The 17,189-nt window shown below is 52.7% G+C and overlaps 1 protein-coding gene across 6 annotated transcripts; it reads right to left on the bottom strand.

Annotated features, from left to right (window-relative positions):
* Window positions 1–444: 444 nt before the first annotated feature.
* On the bottom strand, window positions 445–11,935 carry CTSB (cathepsin B). Of its 6 annotated transcripts, none has more exons than XM_075144866.1 (10): window positions 11,506–11,935; window positions 5,671–5,822; window positions 5,028–5,113; window positions 4,506–4,620; window positions 4,157–4,275; window positions 3,060–3,145; window positions 2,215–2,361; window positions 1,447–1,563; window positions 781–909; window positions 445–664 (listed from the first exon to the last, which is right to left on the bottom strand). In XM_075144866.1, the coding sequence occupies exons 1-10, from the start codon at window positions 11,888–11,890 to the stop codon at window positions 567–569; spliced, it is 1,434 nt and encodes a 477-aa protein (XP_075000967.1). In that variant the 5' UTR covers window positions 11,891–11,935; the 3' UTR covers window positions 445–566. The 6 variants fall into 6 exon arrangements, with proteins under 6 accessions (XP_075000967.1, XP_075000970.1, XP_075000971.1 ...); XM_075144869.1 differs by having other exon boundaries at window positions 11,436–11,510; XM_075144870.1 differs by lacking the exon at window positions 11,506–11,935 and adding an exon at window positions 9,767–11,373.
* Window positions 11,936–17,189: the final 5,254 nt, after the last annotated feature.

Raw genomic sequence — 17,189 nt, forward strand, 5'->3', positions numbered from 1 at the left:
GTTGCAGGCAGAAGGGGCCTTAACGCAGCTCAAGCCAGAGCCAGCCCCACATCAAGTTCGTCAGTATTTCGTCATTAATAGGTCTAAGTTCAGCCAATTCAAGGCACGTACCCTGCTTGTTTTGGGTGCTAACAGACCAACCTGGGCTGCACAAATCACCCCTGGCCATGGCTTCCCAGCAGGGTCCATCTCCACTGCCCCACCAAGTCCCTAGTCCCAACACAAAGCTACTGCCTTCCTACCCTCCCAGTAACAGACTGGGCTGGAAGGGGTCCAGGCTAAGCAGATACCACGGTGCGAGAGGCCAGCGAGCCCTCCAGCAGTCCTTTGAGCAGGGAATGCCCCATAGCTGTGACCCACCAGGAGCAGAGGTCTTGCAGAGAGCAGTTCCACCTCCAGCTCCACCATACAATTAAAACAACAACAACAAAAAAAAACCCCAAAAAAAGATAAAAAGCTTTAATAAAGTAACCTCAACTATAGTCTCTTGGGGGGGGGGCTCTGCACCCAACCCGCTATCAGTTAAAAGCATCGGGGACTCAGGATTATTTGTGGTTTGATCAAGGTTACACCCTCTTCCAGTACTGCTCCGTCCTGGGGATGCCGGCCACGATCTCAGACTCGATGCCGCAGTGGTCCTCTCCTCGGAGGATTTTGAAGAAGCCTGGAAGCACACCAAGAGCAAAAGTCAACCTCCCTACTGTGCCAAGGAGAACGGGGAAGAGGGGTTCCCTCTGGCAGCCCCCCCACCCGCAGGCAGCATCCAGGGGGTGGCCTCACCATTGTCCCCCCAGTCGGTGTTCCAGGAGTTGGCGGCCAGCCAGTACGGAGTGCCGTTGTCCACGCCCCAGCCCAGGATCCGGATGGCGTGACCTCCAACCTGCTCGCCGGACACGTGCTGGTAGACCCCTACAAGGCAACAAGCCAACGAGTCAACGAGCGCTGCGTCTCCCCCTGCTTCAGACCACCGCCAGCTTGTGAGACATTCGATATCAAAGGCCAGAGACCAGCTGAGAAGGTTTTTTGGTTAAATGGAAACCTGAAGCTTAATGGAGAGTCTGGAGGAAGGACTGATGCTAAACGTCAGCTCAGGACGCAGGAGACACTCAGCAAGGGGCCCAAAGGCAGCACATCCCAAGCATTTCAGAACGGGGAACTGGGGCCACACCAGAACCATCTGCCAGGATTTTACCTAAAATCCTAACTGTTGTTCTCAGCTGCAATTCTGGGGGGTCCCCGCTGGGGCCTCCTCCCTGAGCCAGTCCCAAACACCTACTCCCCTTGCTGTAAACCAATGGATACAGGAGATGGTATCTGCCCATGATCTTGCAACACTCAAGCATGAACTTGAGATGTCCTTTCAGACTTGAGTAGAGGGACAAGGGCCACAAAAGACAGACCCTATGGATGAACAGGGCTCCCTACAGCCTTGGTGCTGATGCTCACCAGACTTGTACATCAGGAAGTCCTCATAGACAATAAAGGCTCCTTCCACTGGGCCATTCTTGTAGATCTCCGCCATGATTTCCTTCTCACTGTGAGGGACACCGTAGGATGTGATGCCTATGGAGAAAAAAAGTCCCACCATTAGTACGGCATCGTCAGGCCATGAAGGTCTTGGGATGGCTGGACAGAGACTGCTCAGCATGACCCTACAAAAGGCCTTCTCCACTTAAAGGTTAAATTCAAACCCAGCTGCTCCAGAGGTACTGACCCAGCCAGGCAGGGAAAGAGGGCTCCAACCATCCCTCTTCCAGAGGGAATGATTTAACCCGAGTCCTATTCTGTACCCAAAGACCTATTCCAGACAGCTCCAGCAGGAAATGTACATCCTCATTTCCAAAACAAACCAAATTACTCGAGGTTAAGACAAATCTCCAAGGAGCAGCCAGACTCTCCTACAGGTATAGTGCTGGCTACCACCAAGGAGTAGGAAGGAGGTGGCTTTGACACCAGACCATGCTCTTCAACCCAGGCAGGTGCATCACGAGGACTCAAATCAGTTCCCCCATCTCAGCTGAGTCTCAGCAAGTACAAACTGTGCATCTGCCAGGCTTCTGTTTGCTCCAACACCACCCATCCTGAGGGCGCAGAAAATAGCTACCATAAAACAGCTTAGGAAGAGGTCCAACCCCGCCAACCCCACCGAGCTACCACTAGGAGCAGCTCTGGAGCTGCTGTGCATCCAGCAGTGTCGGAGGCCACCTCCCTTACCGTAGTGCTTGTCCTCCTTGTACGAGGGCGAGTAGCCGGGTTCGCAGTGCCGGCTGCACCTGGGGGTTTCCCCTCCCTCCCCGGTGCATGGTGGTCGGGAGCCGTTGACGTGGTGCTCACAGGGTGGGATGGAGTAGGGACGGCAGCCTGTCGAGGACAGAGGTGGCATGAACCGGCTGTCCCCAAGCCATGCTGGAGAAGGCACCAGATGCCCCAAGAAAGGGTACGACCTTTCTGACCCAGAAACCCCACAGATCAGTGGGGTGTGAGCAAGAGTAGGTCTTCTACTGCCACATGAGCAATTCCTGCATCAGCAATAGGTTTCCCTCTGAACCTGCTTCCCACCACCTCCTTCTTGACAAGGTGATGGAAAAGATGAAAACATGAACCAACTCATGGCCACGCTAGGAGGAGGCAGAGGTTTCCAGCCTGAAGGTTGCTTTTTGAGGGGGAAACATGTCAGGAAGGCTCCTGCCCTCATCCCAAGTGTATTGAACTGGTCCAAAACCAGCAACAACAAAAAAATTCACAGCCTCATTCATTCCTGCTATGGAAGCAGGAGCCTTGTGGGTTTTTTAGGTCTGGCTACTGACCTCCCTTTAGGTCTGGCAGTGCGGGGCTCCTGCCACTAGGTGCTGCTTGGGGACCCTTGTCCCAAAGGGGTGACCAAGAGTCATGGGGACAGGAGCAGCCAGCTGGGATAGCAGAGGTGTTTGAGCCCAGACCTGAAGGAGGGAGCAGCCACAAGAATGCAGACCAGAAGAAAAACACCCTGAAGGACATGAACCTGTAACCAAGCAGAGATGTTCCTCTTTGCTTTCACAAGGGTATCCGCCAGGACTTACCCACATGGGAATCATAGAGACCCCCGGACACGAGGCCCCTCTCTGTCCAGTACCTCCAGGCGCCGGAGGGGTAACCACCGTTGCACCTGGAGAAAGAGGCAACAGTTCCAGCTCCAGCCCGCTCAGAGCCATCCCCTTTTGGGGGAGACGGGGGAAATGGAGCCAGCTTCGGATGGCTGAAAGGAAGCTTTCAGCATGTTGATCCTTTTTAAGTAGTGGAGCGAGGTGGGTGTTGGTCTCTTCTCGCAAGTAACAGCGATAGGACGAGAGGAAATGGCCTCAAGTTGCGCCAAGGGAGGTTTAGACTGGACATTAGGAGAAATTTCTTTACTGAAAGAGTGGTCAGGCCTTGGAACAGGCTGCCCAGGGAAGTGGTGGAGTCACCATCCCTGGAGGTATTTAAAAGATATGTAGATGAGGCGCTTAGGGACATGGTTTGGTGGGCATGGTGGTGTTGGGTTGATGGTTGGACACGATGATCTTAGAGGTCTTTTCCAACCTTAATGATTCTATGATTCTGTAAGTCTGTCCCTGCCTTCCCCAGGACTTCTGGGCCTCGAGACACTGAAGCCTTGGGGCAAGAAGGAGGTAAGAGCCCCCACACCTCCAAATCCCAAAAGCAGTGGTGCCTCCTTGTCTTGGAGCTTCCTAACCAGGTCCCTGGTCAGCCTCTGCTGCCAGGAGCAGCAGAAGCCACACAACTTGGAGCCCACCCTGCTCTCAACAACTGCAAAAGCCACAGGCAAAAGGCTTGTGCCTGAAATCCAAGGCTTTGGGGCTATTAAGAGATCCATCCTTTGGCTTAGGCAGCTGCCAACTACGTATGGGAAAGGATTGCTATGTGCTTGCCCTCCCTACACCATCCATCATCATCCAGCTACTGCTGGGAGCAGGATGTGGCCCAGAGGGACTTTCAGTCCATGCAGTCACCTTTATGTTCCCACCTAACTCCAGCATCTACAGTACAAACCACTGGTGGGGGCTTCCTGCTCATTAGGGAGACTAGGAAGACAGGGCTGAAACGATCAGCATCTTCGGGTTGTGTCCCCGCTCCTCCCACCCACCTTTTAAGAGCAGAAGTATCAAGAGCAGCTCACCCCATGCCACACTCGAAGCCGCAGCACGACAGCAAGTCCTCCGCCGAGACCTCCACGCTCACCTTGGCGTTCGTGTGAACGCAGATTCTGTCCGAAATTGCTTCTACGGCACCGAAAGCCTGCGAGCAGCCCCAAAAACCCACGGGAAGATCATTAGAGCTGGCCAGGCAACCTTCTGGAATGAGTGCAGCAAGCGTGAGCCTGGCTGGGATAAGCCCACCGAGAAGCTCAGACACTACAGGATCCCCCGTGTCCCCCCCATTTATGCAGTTCAGTAGCAAAGTCAACAGCGTGTTTTTTGTCCAGCAAACTCTGTATCGACACGACTTTAAACCGCCCATGCTCTTACCCAGCAAGAGCCACAAGAGCCCTGGTCTCTTATCTCATTGATGGTGGGACAGTTAGGCCACTGCGTCCGTGAGTCAAAGTTATCGGGCAGCTCCATGTCTGCAGCAAAGTCTACCCTGCAAGTGAGAAGAGGGAAGTCCTGTTATAGGAACACCAGCGTGACACGACTGGGTGCAACAGGACTCTCCAACCTCCTCTGAAGGTGATCTAGAGGACGAGTGCTCTTGTTTGCTTACTGAAGGAGAATAAATACTTCTGAAGTCTTCAGACCAGGTCAGCAGCTCCTCCAGTGTTTTAAATTTCAAAGAGTACAAATTACACGATTGGTCAAGTATCCGGCAGGACAGAGGATGGATGTTGGCCCACACATGCTTCTGTGCTTAATTCCATGCAAGATGTCCACCAAGCTGCACCCAGGGGAACCCTGCTCACAGTCTGCCAGGAGAGACCCTCACCCACTCCAGACACACCAGAAGCATCCACACAAGTTTTTACAGGGCCCTCATCTTCTCCCGGCACTCACCTCTCGGGGAGCTTGGGTCCACCCAGGAAGGTGCCACAGAGCTTCTTCACATAGCTCATGTCAGTGTTGTGGAAGTTGTGCCCTGCCTGGGAAGAGACACAGAGAAATGGGACATGACTCACCATAGCCACCAAGTGCATCGCTGGGACCAGCCTGGGGCTCCTGATCTCCCTCAAACCCAACCTCTGTCTGACACGTGCTATAAAACCCAGGGGCCAAGAGCCAAGCCGCCTATGGACCCAGAACCACACAGCTCCTTCCAGGATCAATGCATCATGACCAGTAAGCTAAGGTCCAGCTCTAGGCTTTGGCCACAGCAGCCTGGCTGAGGTGGGTTTGGCCAGGTCACCAATACAGTTTGACACTTGCCGCTTGTTTCCAGCCTCCCACAGAGTCTCCTCTCCTCTTGGCATTGCTCCTCGTCTATGAATTCATCAGTGCTCTGCTCCGAAGAGGAGAAGCTCCACAGTTACTGTCACCGCATGAATCCCTGACAGCATCAACTCACTGGAGAAGTCAACTGGGACTGCACTGGATGCAACCACCGTGGTGAGACTCCCAAAGCTCAGCTACCGAGTCCCACAACACGACTGTTGAGCAATGCATCCAAAAAAAAAAACCCCAAAACCAAGCCGGTACTCACCTTCCAGGTGGTGTTGAGCTTGTTTATGTGGTTGACCAAGTCGCTGGAGAGAGGAGGATAGTAAGGAATGCTGCGAGCATTGGCGAAGGCCACCAGGACACACAGGATGGACACGGACGGCCACATCTTGGCTACAGAACAGGACACTCCACCTGCAGCCAGATTTGGGCATCGTTGGAAACCTTCCCAAGGCAGGCTCGGATCGCGAGCAAGGGCTTGGCAGAAGGACCATCGCAGCACCACGTGGGAGGATAAAACACGTGGCTGCACGAAGTCCCTCCCGATCCCGACTTACCCCAAAGGTCAGGAGAGACGCAGGAGCGGACTAATAACCCCCCTCCTGAGAAGAAATCAGACAAGGCAACCCTGTTCGGTCGACCGCTGCAGGATTAGTAGCGGCAGGAAAGTCTCTTTTGAAGCAGATCCAAAGGATCGCATTTGGAGGGTATTAAAAGCCGTGTTTACTTCCACAACACTGGAGAATAAAGACTAGGAGAAGGCAGAGGTAACTCCCCCCACCACGGCAAACTGCAGGCAGGGCTGCAGCCCTGAGGACTTGCTAGCCCCTGCCCTAGTGCAATGCTCGTCCCTTTGAAGATATCACTCCAAATCATATTTTTGGACTTTACGGCCTTATTTTGGCCAGCCCACTGCCCTGGGGACCCTGAGTGGGGTCACAGCCCCCGAGGTAGGGACCCCCTGCCCACACAGAGAGGGGGGGTGTCTGTGCACACCGGAGCTGCCCGTGGCTGCTGCCCGCGCTGCCCTCCCACCGCGGCTTTTCACGAGGGAGGCTGCGAAGCCGCATCCCTTGGCGCAAGCACGAGGAAAGTCCCAATTTGGGGAACAGAGATGCAGGGGAAATCCAGGAGCATGGCAAGAGTGGGCCAGAGCCTCCCATGCGGGAGCAGAAGCATCACCCTGCCCAAAGATGCTCCAGGGCTCGGTGGTTTCTCTGCTCTCCTGCCTCCTTTAACCTAATTCACATTAAATTGCCCAACTCCAATTTAACCCCCAACGCCGGCAGCCACCGCTTGCTCCGCGTCCCTACGCCTGACTCAGACACGCAGCCGAGCCACGAGCTGCTCGACCTCTGCAAACACACCAGGGCACCCTCCTCCTCCTCCTCTTCCTCCTCCAAAACCCCCCGGCTCCCCTTCCACCAACCCCACGAGCTCCGATCCCGGTGAGTTGATCCGAGACCTCCAATATTCCACAGCAGCCTGAACAGCAGAGATATTTAGGCTCTAATTCCTACTCATCTCAGCGAGCTGAACACGTAATCACCTTCGCAAGCCTGGGCTTAAGCTTTTCGAGGCAAATACACCCGAGCAGCCGGACACACAGCTCTTGCCAGCAGCTCTCCGGCCCCGCGGCAGCAGAGCTTGCTGAGCAAGGGCAGGGGATGGGGAGACGCACACGCGTTTCCATGCAGGCTGCTTCCACCCACTCACAGCCAAGTTTAGCCTTTCCAGAGAAGAAAACCCAGCAGGACTGTCCTACTTTCTGCCAGCGACAAGCCCAGGCGGCTGCAGCTAACTGTATAAAGAGGCTTTTTTTTCTTTCGCCCTCCTCCTTCCACCATTTATTTATTTTTCTTCCCACTCGTCGTGCTTTCAGCAGGATGCACAGCCTAAAAGCTCGCTGAGTTTCAGCAGCACGTGGGTCCTCCTACCCTTAAATCTCACCTCTTTGAAGGGGTTTCATGCATATTTACTCGCTTAGAGGTTTCTCCCAGCCAAGGGACTCGCTGGCATTGCTGGCATCCCTGCCGTGCTCCCCTGCTTACGCAGCAGGAAGGAGGTTACGCCCAGAGAAACAAATATACATTTCTAAGGCTACTGTGGTTTTTGCCTTGTGCCCCTTCAACACGGCCATAGGAAGCCTATAGGTGACCGGCCTGAGCTGAAGCACCTTTTCTAATAAAACATCTTTAAAAAAAAAAAAACCCAAACAAACAAACCCCAAACCCTCTGTACTTCCTGCAGTCAACTTTATATTTCCTGGAGTGCAGAAGCGAGGCACTTTTGAGGCCAGAAGCCACCTGATATACTTTCGTTTTCAGCAGGATGTTTGTAAATTTGCTGACACGCTGAAACCCGCCCTGCAAAACCTCCCGCATCGATACGGCTGCTTCCACCCAGCTCTTGACGGACAGACCCGGGAGATCTCCCATCCTCAGGTTACCAGACCACACCGGCTGCAGACTGCGAGCTCCAGGCAACCTGAGACCAAACTGGAAAAAGATACCAGGCAGTTTCCCCTCCGACAGGCGCTCGCCTTTTAAGCTCTGCTGCACCGCATCCACCCCACGACGTGGCCGACGGCCAGCAAACCCAGCAGAAGCAGCGAGACGTCGTCCGGCGCAATCCAAATAGCTGGGAGCCGCTCAGTTGTTTTAGCAAACAAGCCTCTTGCCAAGTCTCCCATGGGCATGAAGTTTTTTTTTGGGGGGGAGCTGGTACTCTCAGTCGGATGGCACAGATTATCCCAAGATCTGAGTGGAGAAGTAGGAGGAAATCCTCAATTTCATGGGCACAGACTTTTTAGCAGGGCCTGTTGCAAAAGGACAAGGGGGAATGGTTTTAAACTAAAAGAGAGGAGATTCAGAGTAGATAGAAGGAAGAAATGTTTTACACTGAGGGTGGTGAAACCCTGGCACAGGTTGCCCAGAGAGGTGGTAGATGCCCCATCCCTGGGAACATTCAAGGTCAGGTTGGACGGGGCTCTGAGCAACCTGATCTGGTTGAAAATGTCCCTGCCCATGGCAGGGGGTTGGGCTGGATGGCCTTTAAAGGTGCCTTCCAACCCAAACCATTCTGTGATTCTATGAAGTCTCCTACGGGCACAAAGTTTTGGAAGCGGAGCCGATACTCTCAGCTGGATGGCACGGAGTATCCCAAGATCTGGGTGGAGAAGGAAGGAGAAATCCTGAACCTCATGTGATTTCTTTCTCCCCACTTCCCCGCTTCCTGGCTTTAGCAAGCGCCCTGCGTACAGCAAATCTATATACAGAGAGCGCAGGGACCCGCAGGACGGATTTCCACCGACAGCAAGTCACGTGCAGCCGGAGACGCGCCGACCCCAGCAGCAACGCAGCGAGTGAGAAAAGGCTGCTGGTTTCCACCACCATCCCCCTTCTCCCCGCAGATACGAGTGGGAAGACACTTTCCGTGGCAGCGTTATAGCGCGTGTGCTTCCCCGGCCGCCGCTATCTCCTCTGCGCACGCCTCCCTCCCCCTAAAGTCCCACGACCGCTTTAAATACCGCCGAAAGAGCAGCACCAAAACCAAACTTGCATAACAGCTGCTGCACCCAACAGATATCTGCTCTTCTTTCTGCACGGTGAACAGGCCGGAGGAGTTTCTGCAGCAACCCCAGGAGACCCCTTCCCTTTGCACCCCCCAGGTCTTTGGAGGTGCCTTGCAGCTTCAGGATAACCCCTGGCAAAGGCTGTCTTCACAGGTCACATCCCACCACAGCTTATTAGCTTGAAAACAGAAGCAAAACTTGGCTGTTGAACTTCTTAAGAGACTGCAGCTTCACCCTAACAAACTCTCCAGAGGGCAGGAGGATGTTCGGGGCTTGCAAAAAGCCCCCCCTGAGCTGCTCCACCTCCTCTTGGGCTGCAAACCCGGGAGCTGAGAACAAGTCCTCTGCCCCCTGCTTTGGGATCCAAAGCATCTGGTAATGCAATTTCTTGAAGGATGAGGAAGAAATAACTCCAGAAAGCTGCTACCCACCAGCACACCTGACCCCAGGGGCAGGACTCTCACAATTCAGCCAGCTGGTTGCTTAAAAAGAGGAAATTTGGGTCACCTGAGTGCAGCCCTTGAGCTCCCGCTTCCAGCCAGTGAGGAGGAAGCACCGAGGCCGAAGGCCCTCTGACATGAGCTGCTCAGAGCAGCTGCAGCGTGCGAGGGAGGAGAGCACCCGAAGCGAGATGGCTGCGGCTGACGCTGCACCACCCACCCGCAGTTCCTCTGCGCTGCCTGCAACGCAGAGAGACAGGGAGGAGGGAAGGAGGTGACATCACCCAGGTGCCTTCTCCATCCCTCCCCATCAGGAGATCTTAGAGCCAGAGGCAGTTCCCTACCTGCTTTCCCAGGGAAAGGGCTCCAACTGTTTGGACCACGTTATGCCAGAGATCAGCCTCCCACAGCCTCCTCCCAAAGGGAGACGGACAGCGCCCGCAACAGCAAATCCCTCTGCAGAGCCCTACCACGAAGGTCTTCTCCACATCACCCAGAAATCAAAGCCCACAAGTCTCATTTAACTGGGCATTTCTCTGCACAGTTAAAAAAAAAAAAACACACAAAACACCAACCCCAAAACAGGCTATTCCAAGCCCAACTCATATGACTCAGTTTAGGCAGGTCGGGCCATGAGATAAGTCACAGCCCTGAAGCACCTCTCAGCTCCTCCGCTGTCTGGGCCAAACCCCTCCAGGCACAGACGGAGGCACCCAGACACCTTTTTCCAAGGGTCTGAGGAAGATAAAAGCTGTCCCACCCTCACAGCCGTAACACCCCCACCCCTCCAGGGTGAGAGGTACTCAGCAAAGCCCAAGTCATGTGTCCTCCTCCAGCAAGCAGCCCTTTACCCAAGCTGAGTTTTGTCCTTTGTTCTGGCTGCCAGTATTTGTGCGTGACTCTAAGCCACAATAAAGCAAGCCTAGAAACAAAGCAATCCAGCTTAGCTTGCTGTGCCGCCAGGTTAGCTTGGTGGCCCCACAGGCATGCACCAAACTCATGGCCTGGTGACTTCATTACAGCCATTACTGCATTATCAAAGCTTGATTTTTTGTTTTGTTGTGTTTTTTTTTTTTTAAAAAAGAAAAAAAAAGCATTAGCCCCTTTTCCCCACACCCATTCCTTTCCAGGAAAGCCAAACCATTAGCACAGGCAAAATAAATACATCTTGAGACAAGTTGCAGCGCTCGCCTCTACAGCTTGCATTGACAGAAAGTGCAAGATTCCTCCAAATGGAGCTGCGCTGATTTTTTTTTTTCCCCCCCCACTCTTACAGACCAATCCATAAACCAGAGTCTTGCACAAGACCTCAGCTGCTGCAGCAGACACCCCGCGCTACCGAAACTCCTTGCCCTCATCTGCACCCTCAATGTTGCAACCTGGAGATAAATACAAGAAAGAAGCGATCTTTGCTGTATCACTCCTGCAGCGCAACCCCCTGAGCGTGATATATGGATGACAGATAGATTGCACGCCAGACAGACGTGAGGCAGCTTTTATCCAGCGCCATCTCCAAGCCACGGTCCCGGTGCCAGACCCGAGCTCGGCCGTGCATCACGGGATGTTCCCAGAAGCACTTGAGCGGGTGCCAAACCGACCTCCTTAGCGTCAGCTGATGAGCAGAGCTGGGGTATTTTTTTTCTCCTTTTCTTCATTATTGAAAAGAAGGTTTTCTCTCTCCTCCCCTGCCACTTACAGGAAGGTTTGCTGGTTTTGAGACGCGCTGAGGGTTAATAGCATTTTCCCTGCAACAAAACCTCCCCTCTGAACCGCAGAGCATCCCTCCTGGACCCGCCACGGCCACAAATACCCCAAAATGCAGCTGCAAAACGTGGGAGATGCTGCTGCTGCTGCCCCACGGGGGTGTTTCGCAGCACCCCGCGGGCGCAGGGCTGGGGTCCCCCCCGCGGGCGCAGGGCTCCCTGCCCGGCCCCGCTGCTCCCCGCGGAGCCGCCCCACGCGTGTCCCCCTGCCCCAAGCCGGGCCGTGCAGTGCAGCATCCCCTCCCCTTACCTGCCCCCGCCGCAGCGCCCGCACCCGCGCCCCGCTGCGCTCCTTATGCCCGCTCCCCCCCGGGACTCACCGCCCCGCTCGGCCCCGGCCGGCCCCGTGCTCCCTCGGCCGCGGAAGGGGCAGCTCCCGGCGGCTGAGTCATCCCGGGCCCGGCCCGCCCCCAGCGTGACTGCATCCTGCCTGCTCCCCGCCTCCAGCCTGCCTGCTGCCTGCCTGCTGCCTGCCCGCTTCCATCCTCCAGCCTGCCTCCATCCCATCTTGTTTTCTTCCTCCAACCTGCCTGCATCCTTCCTCAATCTCACCTGCATCCCGCCTGCCTCCAGCTTGCCTGCATCCCTCCTCCAGCCTGCCTGCTTCCCTTCTCCAGCCTGCCTGCATCTCTCCTCAGTCCCACCTGCATTCCACCTGCATCCCTCCTCAATCCCCCCTGCATCCCGCCTGCTTCCCTCCTCCATCCTGTCTCCATCCCTCCTGCTTCCTTCCTCCAGCCTGCCTCCATCCCATCTAACTTTCCTCCTCCAACCCGCATCCCTTCTCCATCCCACCTCCATCCCATCTAACTTTCCTCCTCCAACCCGCATCCCTTCTCCATCCCACCTCCATCCCATCTAACTTTCCTCTTCCAACCTGCGTGTGTCCCACCACTATCCTGTTTCCATCCCACCTCCATCCCTCCTCAATCCCACCTGCATCCTGCCTGCTTCCCTCTGCCAGCCTGCCTCCATCCCACTTGCATCTCGTGTCCAGCCTGCCTGCTTCCCTTCTCCAGCCTGCCTGCATCTCTCCTCAATCCCCTCTGCATCCCGCCTGCTTCCCTCCTCCATCCTGTCTCCATCCCTCCTGCTTCCTTCCTCCAGCCTGCCTCCATCCCATCTAACTTTCCTCCTCCAACCCGCATTCCTTCTCCATCCCACCTCCATCCCATCTAACTTTCCTCCTCCAACCCGCATCCCTTTTCCATCCCACCTCCATCCCATCTAACTTTCCTCTTCCAACCTGCCTGCATCCCACCACTATCCTGTTTCCATCCCACCTCCATCCCTCCTTAATCCCACCTGCATCCTGCCTGCTTCCCTCTGCCAGCCTGCCTCCATCCCGCTTGCATCTCATGTCCAGCCTGCCTGCTTCCCTTCTCCAGCCTGCCTGCATCCTTCCTCAATCCCACCTGCATTCCGCCTGCTTCCCTCTGCCGTCCTGCCTCCATCCCACCTGCATCTCATGTCCATCCTGCCTGCTTCCCTTCTCCAGCCTGCCTGCATCTCTCCTCAGTCCCACCTGCATTCCGCCTCCATCCCTCCTCAATCCCCCCTGCATCCCACCTGCTTCCTTTCTCCATCCTTTCTCCATCCCTCCTGATTCCTTCCTCCAGCCTGCCTCCATCCCATCTAACTTTCCTCCTCCAACCCACATCCCTTCTCCATCCCACCTCCATCCTGCCTGCTTCTCTCCTGCATCCTATCTCCATCCCCTGCCCATCCCACCTCCATCCTGCCAGCGTCCTTTGACGTTTTCATCTGGAAGTCCAGCAAGTTTTTACTGTGTTACTGTGTTAACTGACTTTTTGTCCCTCGTTTTGGCTGATTTTCAGAAGAAGGATGAACAGCGCAGAAAGGTCATCTTAAGAGCCAGTTTCAAGTTCTGTTCTAAACCATGAGGATGCCAAAGCTTCTCTTTAATGAGAAAGACCATCCATTTTTTTCTTCTCCCTCTCTGGGAGAAGGTGGGGATAATAGATATTCTTCACCACCCTCAGAAATGGATGAGCCATTTGGCCTGAAATAGAAAATAACTGAGCAGTGAGCAAAAGTCTGCTAAAATCCAGCAGCCAGCATGGAAAATCAAAGCTTGGCAAAGGCTGGGAAGGGAATCACCTGGGATTTATTCCAAACATTTAAAAGGGGAGATGTCAAACAGGAGGGAATAAAAACAGATGATTAATCCTCATTTCTTCCCAACTTTGTCTGCGGCACCTGGGCAAGGCTGCTCCAAACTCTCCAGCCACCTGAGATCGTTTCTGCAAGGTAACAAATGCATCCCTTGGCAGTCGGTGAGATCCCTCTCTCTCTGTTGGGTTTTTATGAGCATTGTGCCTCATATACATATTTTTACATATGTTTTAGTGTTTGCATTCTACTTTTGTGAGGGTTTGTTACATGTTTTCTCTAGAAAATCAGTGAGTATACATTTTTTTTCCTGCTGCCATTTATATCCAATGATTTTTTGGTCACATTCCCATTTTAAAGACGGATTTCAGTTTAGAAGGCTTCCTAGTGAAGTGATCAAAAATATCAGAAAAATAATATTTAATACACTTGACTATATACTCCAGTATTTAAGCAGTAAATTTGGAGATGTTGTTGCTGTGTTTAAGTGTATTTATGCTTCGATACACTGTGTGCAAAGTCCCTTGGAGCATTGCCTGCCTTTACACATAATTTTTAACCCGCAATGAGTAAAGCCCTTCACTATGTTTTTATTTATGCTTTGGTGATTAAAATAATAATAAAAAAGTAAACAAATTACTTGTAACCTGCCTAACCTCCCTCTGACTCACACCAGATTTCTTCGCTCTGCTCGTGACTGGTTTTGCGGTTCTCCATGTTGCCTGTGAGGTTTTATTGACATAAAACACAGGCAAAAGAACCTGATTTTTGTCCTGTGCTTTGCAGGCTCAGAGTCCTCGGCGCCACTGGCCGTGCGGGGAGCTGGGTCAGGACATCACCAATGCTCATTTTTCCCAGCAATTGCTGTATGTACCTCTATATTCCCACTACCTCCTTATTTCCAAATAGTTTTTTGCCTAGAAGTTGCATCTTAGCAATTTTAAACCTGTGCAGACCTATAAAACACTTTTTAGTTTGTCCTGGGGCATCATGGAACTCATCCTTCGGGCTATGCCGATGTTCTCCGTTGTTTGTCCGGGGGGAGCAGCCACCTGTTTTTCTGCAAATGCTTTGTGGCTTTTTGAAGAACAGAAAGTATGAACTAAAACTTTGCACGGACTGCTGGTCTTTTTGCCCTCTTCGGGGAAGCGTTGAAGTTGCCATCCTTTTTTCAGTCTGTTTGGGCCAAAACCGTGCCAATTTTTGAGATAAGTTGTTGTTATATATGAAGCTGAATGCAGCCAGGAAACTTTTCCCATTGGAGATGCTCTTCAGGGATCCTCTAAATCCCTTGTGTGCCCAAACCAGGCATGAAATAACCCCCTTTTTTGCTTTTGTGGGATTTTTTAGTGTATCATCAGAGAAATAAATGGCGTTTGCTCAGGCCATGGCAAGCTTCAGCCTTTGGAGCAAAATCCACCACTACAGGAATGAGATAAGGAAAACAGCCAGGAGGTCTTGGGCAACCTTCTCTTATCGGTTGTTAAATCACTGCTGATTGACTCACGGTGTCCCTGCTTCAACATTAGGCAGCAAATAGCTCCTAAGGAAGCTGCTGCAAGACCAACACCTCTAAGTTTACGGAAAAAAGTTTCTATGCATATTCATCTCCCACCAAAAAATAAAAAAGTAGTCCTAAATAACACCGGTATGGTTTTTTTCATCTCCAGGCTTTAAAATCATTATTGCTTAGGACAAGGGTATGAAATGCGGATTTATTTAATAAGCAAGTAGCTTGGCTTGGCTTAGGATAAGAGTGAAGCGCGCTCCTCCCTGACCCTGTAGCCTGCGCTGGGCAGCTGGGCTGCCAGACCTCCTTCTGGGTGTATCCACCCAGATTTTTCCTAATTTACCTTTATCAGCCATTTTTAAACACTAAAATTTTACTACCAAAACAACACTACGGAATTGGATCTGTAAGATCTTTAATATTCTTGCCCTCTCCTCGTTCCTTCATATTTTTATTCTTGACTTCGTGTCCCTCTTCAATCATCACGATTCATTCTCAAAAGTCAACACTGCCCTTCTCAATGCCATTTGTGTCTTCCCAGTTCTCTTGTCATTGGGCATTGAACCACCTAATCTACAAAATATTGCACGTTACCCAACATGAGGCATTTGGGAAATAAATTAAATAAATGGAATAAATGGAATTCATGAAGTAAAAATGCAGTTTTGGCCCAAGAGGCATTACTTCAAGGGTGCGGATCAGCATTTATTGCTTGAAATTGAGAATTAGCCAGCCTAGATTGGTCACCCATGGCATTTTAAACAAGATATCTGACTTTTTTAGCTGTAAAACAGAAAAGCAGCGTCTCAGCAATTTGAAAGGGTACATCAGACGTATATCCTGTACCCGAGTTTGCAAACTAATTGATTTGAATGTGAGTCACATCTGCGTCCCTAACACCGATCTATCGCTTCTGTAGATTTTGCAGCTGACTGTACGCCCTCGCAGTGGCAGAACATCTCCCGCGACTCATCGGTTGGGTTTTGATGGGGATAATAACGGTTATGAGGGTAGGATCGGCTGCCAAAGTAAATAACTCGCCCAGGGCAACTGGTAAGCAGGAATTTATAAAGCCAGAACCCTGCCTGATAAATCCTCGCTGGAAGGGAGCTGGGACATCCTGAGTTCAAACCCTTGCTCTCCAAGCTTTCGACAACTGCCAGAGCTACTGCTGGAGCACATGGCTTTAAAAAATTCACCGAAACGTGCCTTGGGCTGGCTGTTGGCTAATTCTACTGGATTTTGGCTTGTCCGGTGGCAGCTGAGGTTTTGTTGACCAGATTTTTCTGCCCAGACAGAAAATGAGCTTTGCTGTCCGCATTGAGCAAGAGGCTGGACAGGCTGCCCTGGCTGCTGGCAGGGCGAGGGGTCTGCGTGCTCCTGTTGTGGATGGGAGATAATCAAAGAGCCATAACGCCACGGGGATGGACCCCCGGCCATGGGGGAGATGCGGGAAGGGTTGCTCTGGGGGCAGAGCCTGGCTTTACAACGCTGCTCCTTTCCCCTTTGCAGGTTTGGTCTGTATCTAACCCCAAAACAGCTGAGCAGGAGGTAGCAGCGCTGCCGCAAAGGCATCAGCAGAGCTAAATCCAACACCAAGCCTGGATTTCCATCTGTGCAGCAAAGCAGGTGGAAACTGGGGGGGTCTTGGAGTCCTCCAAACCCCTGTGCACTCTTTTTGCCTTACACTGCTGATGGTCCCTAAGAGGCTGAAGGCCCTTTCTGGATCTGGAGGATCCTGCAGCATCCTCCCCCCTGCTCCCTTGCAAATCCTTGCAAACAGGGAGCTCCGGTTCCCTGCAAATTCTTGCAAACGGGCAACTCCGGTTATGCAACCCCGCAGCGCCTGGTGACTCAGCTTTGCTCACGAGGAAGCGGGTGACTGCGCCGGGAGGTGACTCAGGAATGGGTGACATAAGCAAAAAGCTTCTTCCCACCATTGCTGGGGCAAATTGAATTGAGATCTGGGTGAGCAGAGAGATGCCGAGGGCAGAGCACGCTGGCCCTGGCTGGGTGTGTGAAGGCAATGGCAGGGCTATCATTTGCTCCTGCAAAGTTTGTATCCCTTTGCACATGACAAAATTGATTCTTGGCTCTAACGCAAGGCAAAATCCTTGTCTAAAGTAAACAGTAACAGCATTTTCCGTATTTTCTGTTGAAAAACTCTCCTTGGTACCTTTGCTTCATCCATCTTGTCTTCCTGGGGTGTCGCCCCTCCTTTGGCTTCAAGCAAACACGATCAGCTGTGCTAAGTCTATGCTGCACCCAAGGAGATGCCAAACTGCTCTTATCCAAAGGTGGAAATGTCTTTCTTCATGTCTGGCATGTAAGAGACGCTGGGAGCAAAACTCGTCCTACGTC

The sequence above is a fragment of the Calonectris borealis genome, chromosome 3, assembly GCF_964195595.1.
Source record: "Calonectris borealis chromosome 3, bCalBor7.hap1.2, whole genome shotgun sequence".
Lineage (NCBI taxonomy): Eukaryota > Metazoa > Chordata > Aves > Procellariiformes > Procellariidae > Calonectris > Calonectris borealis.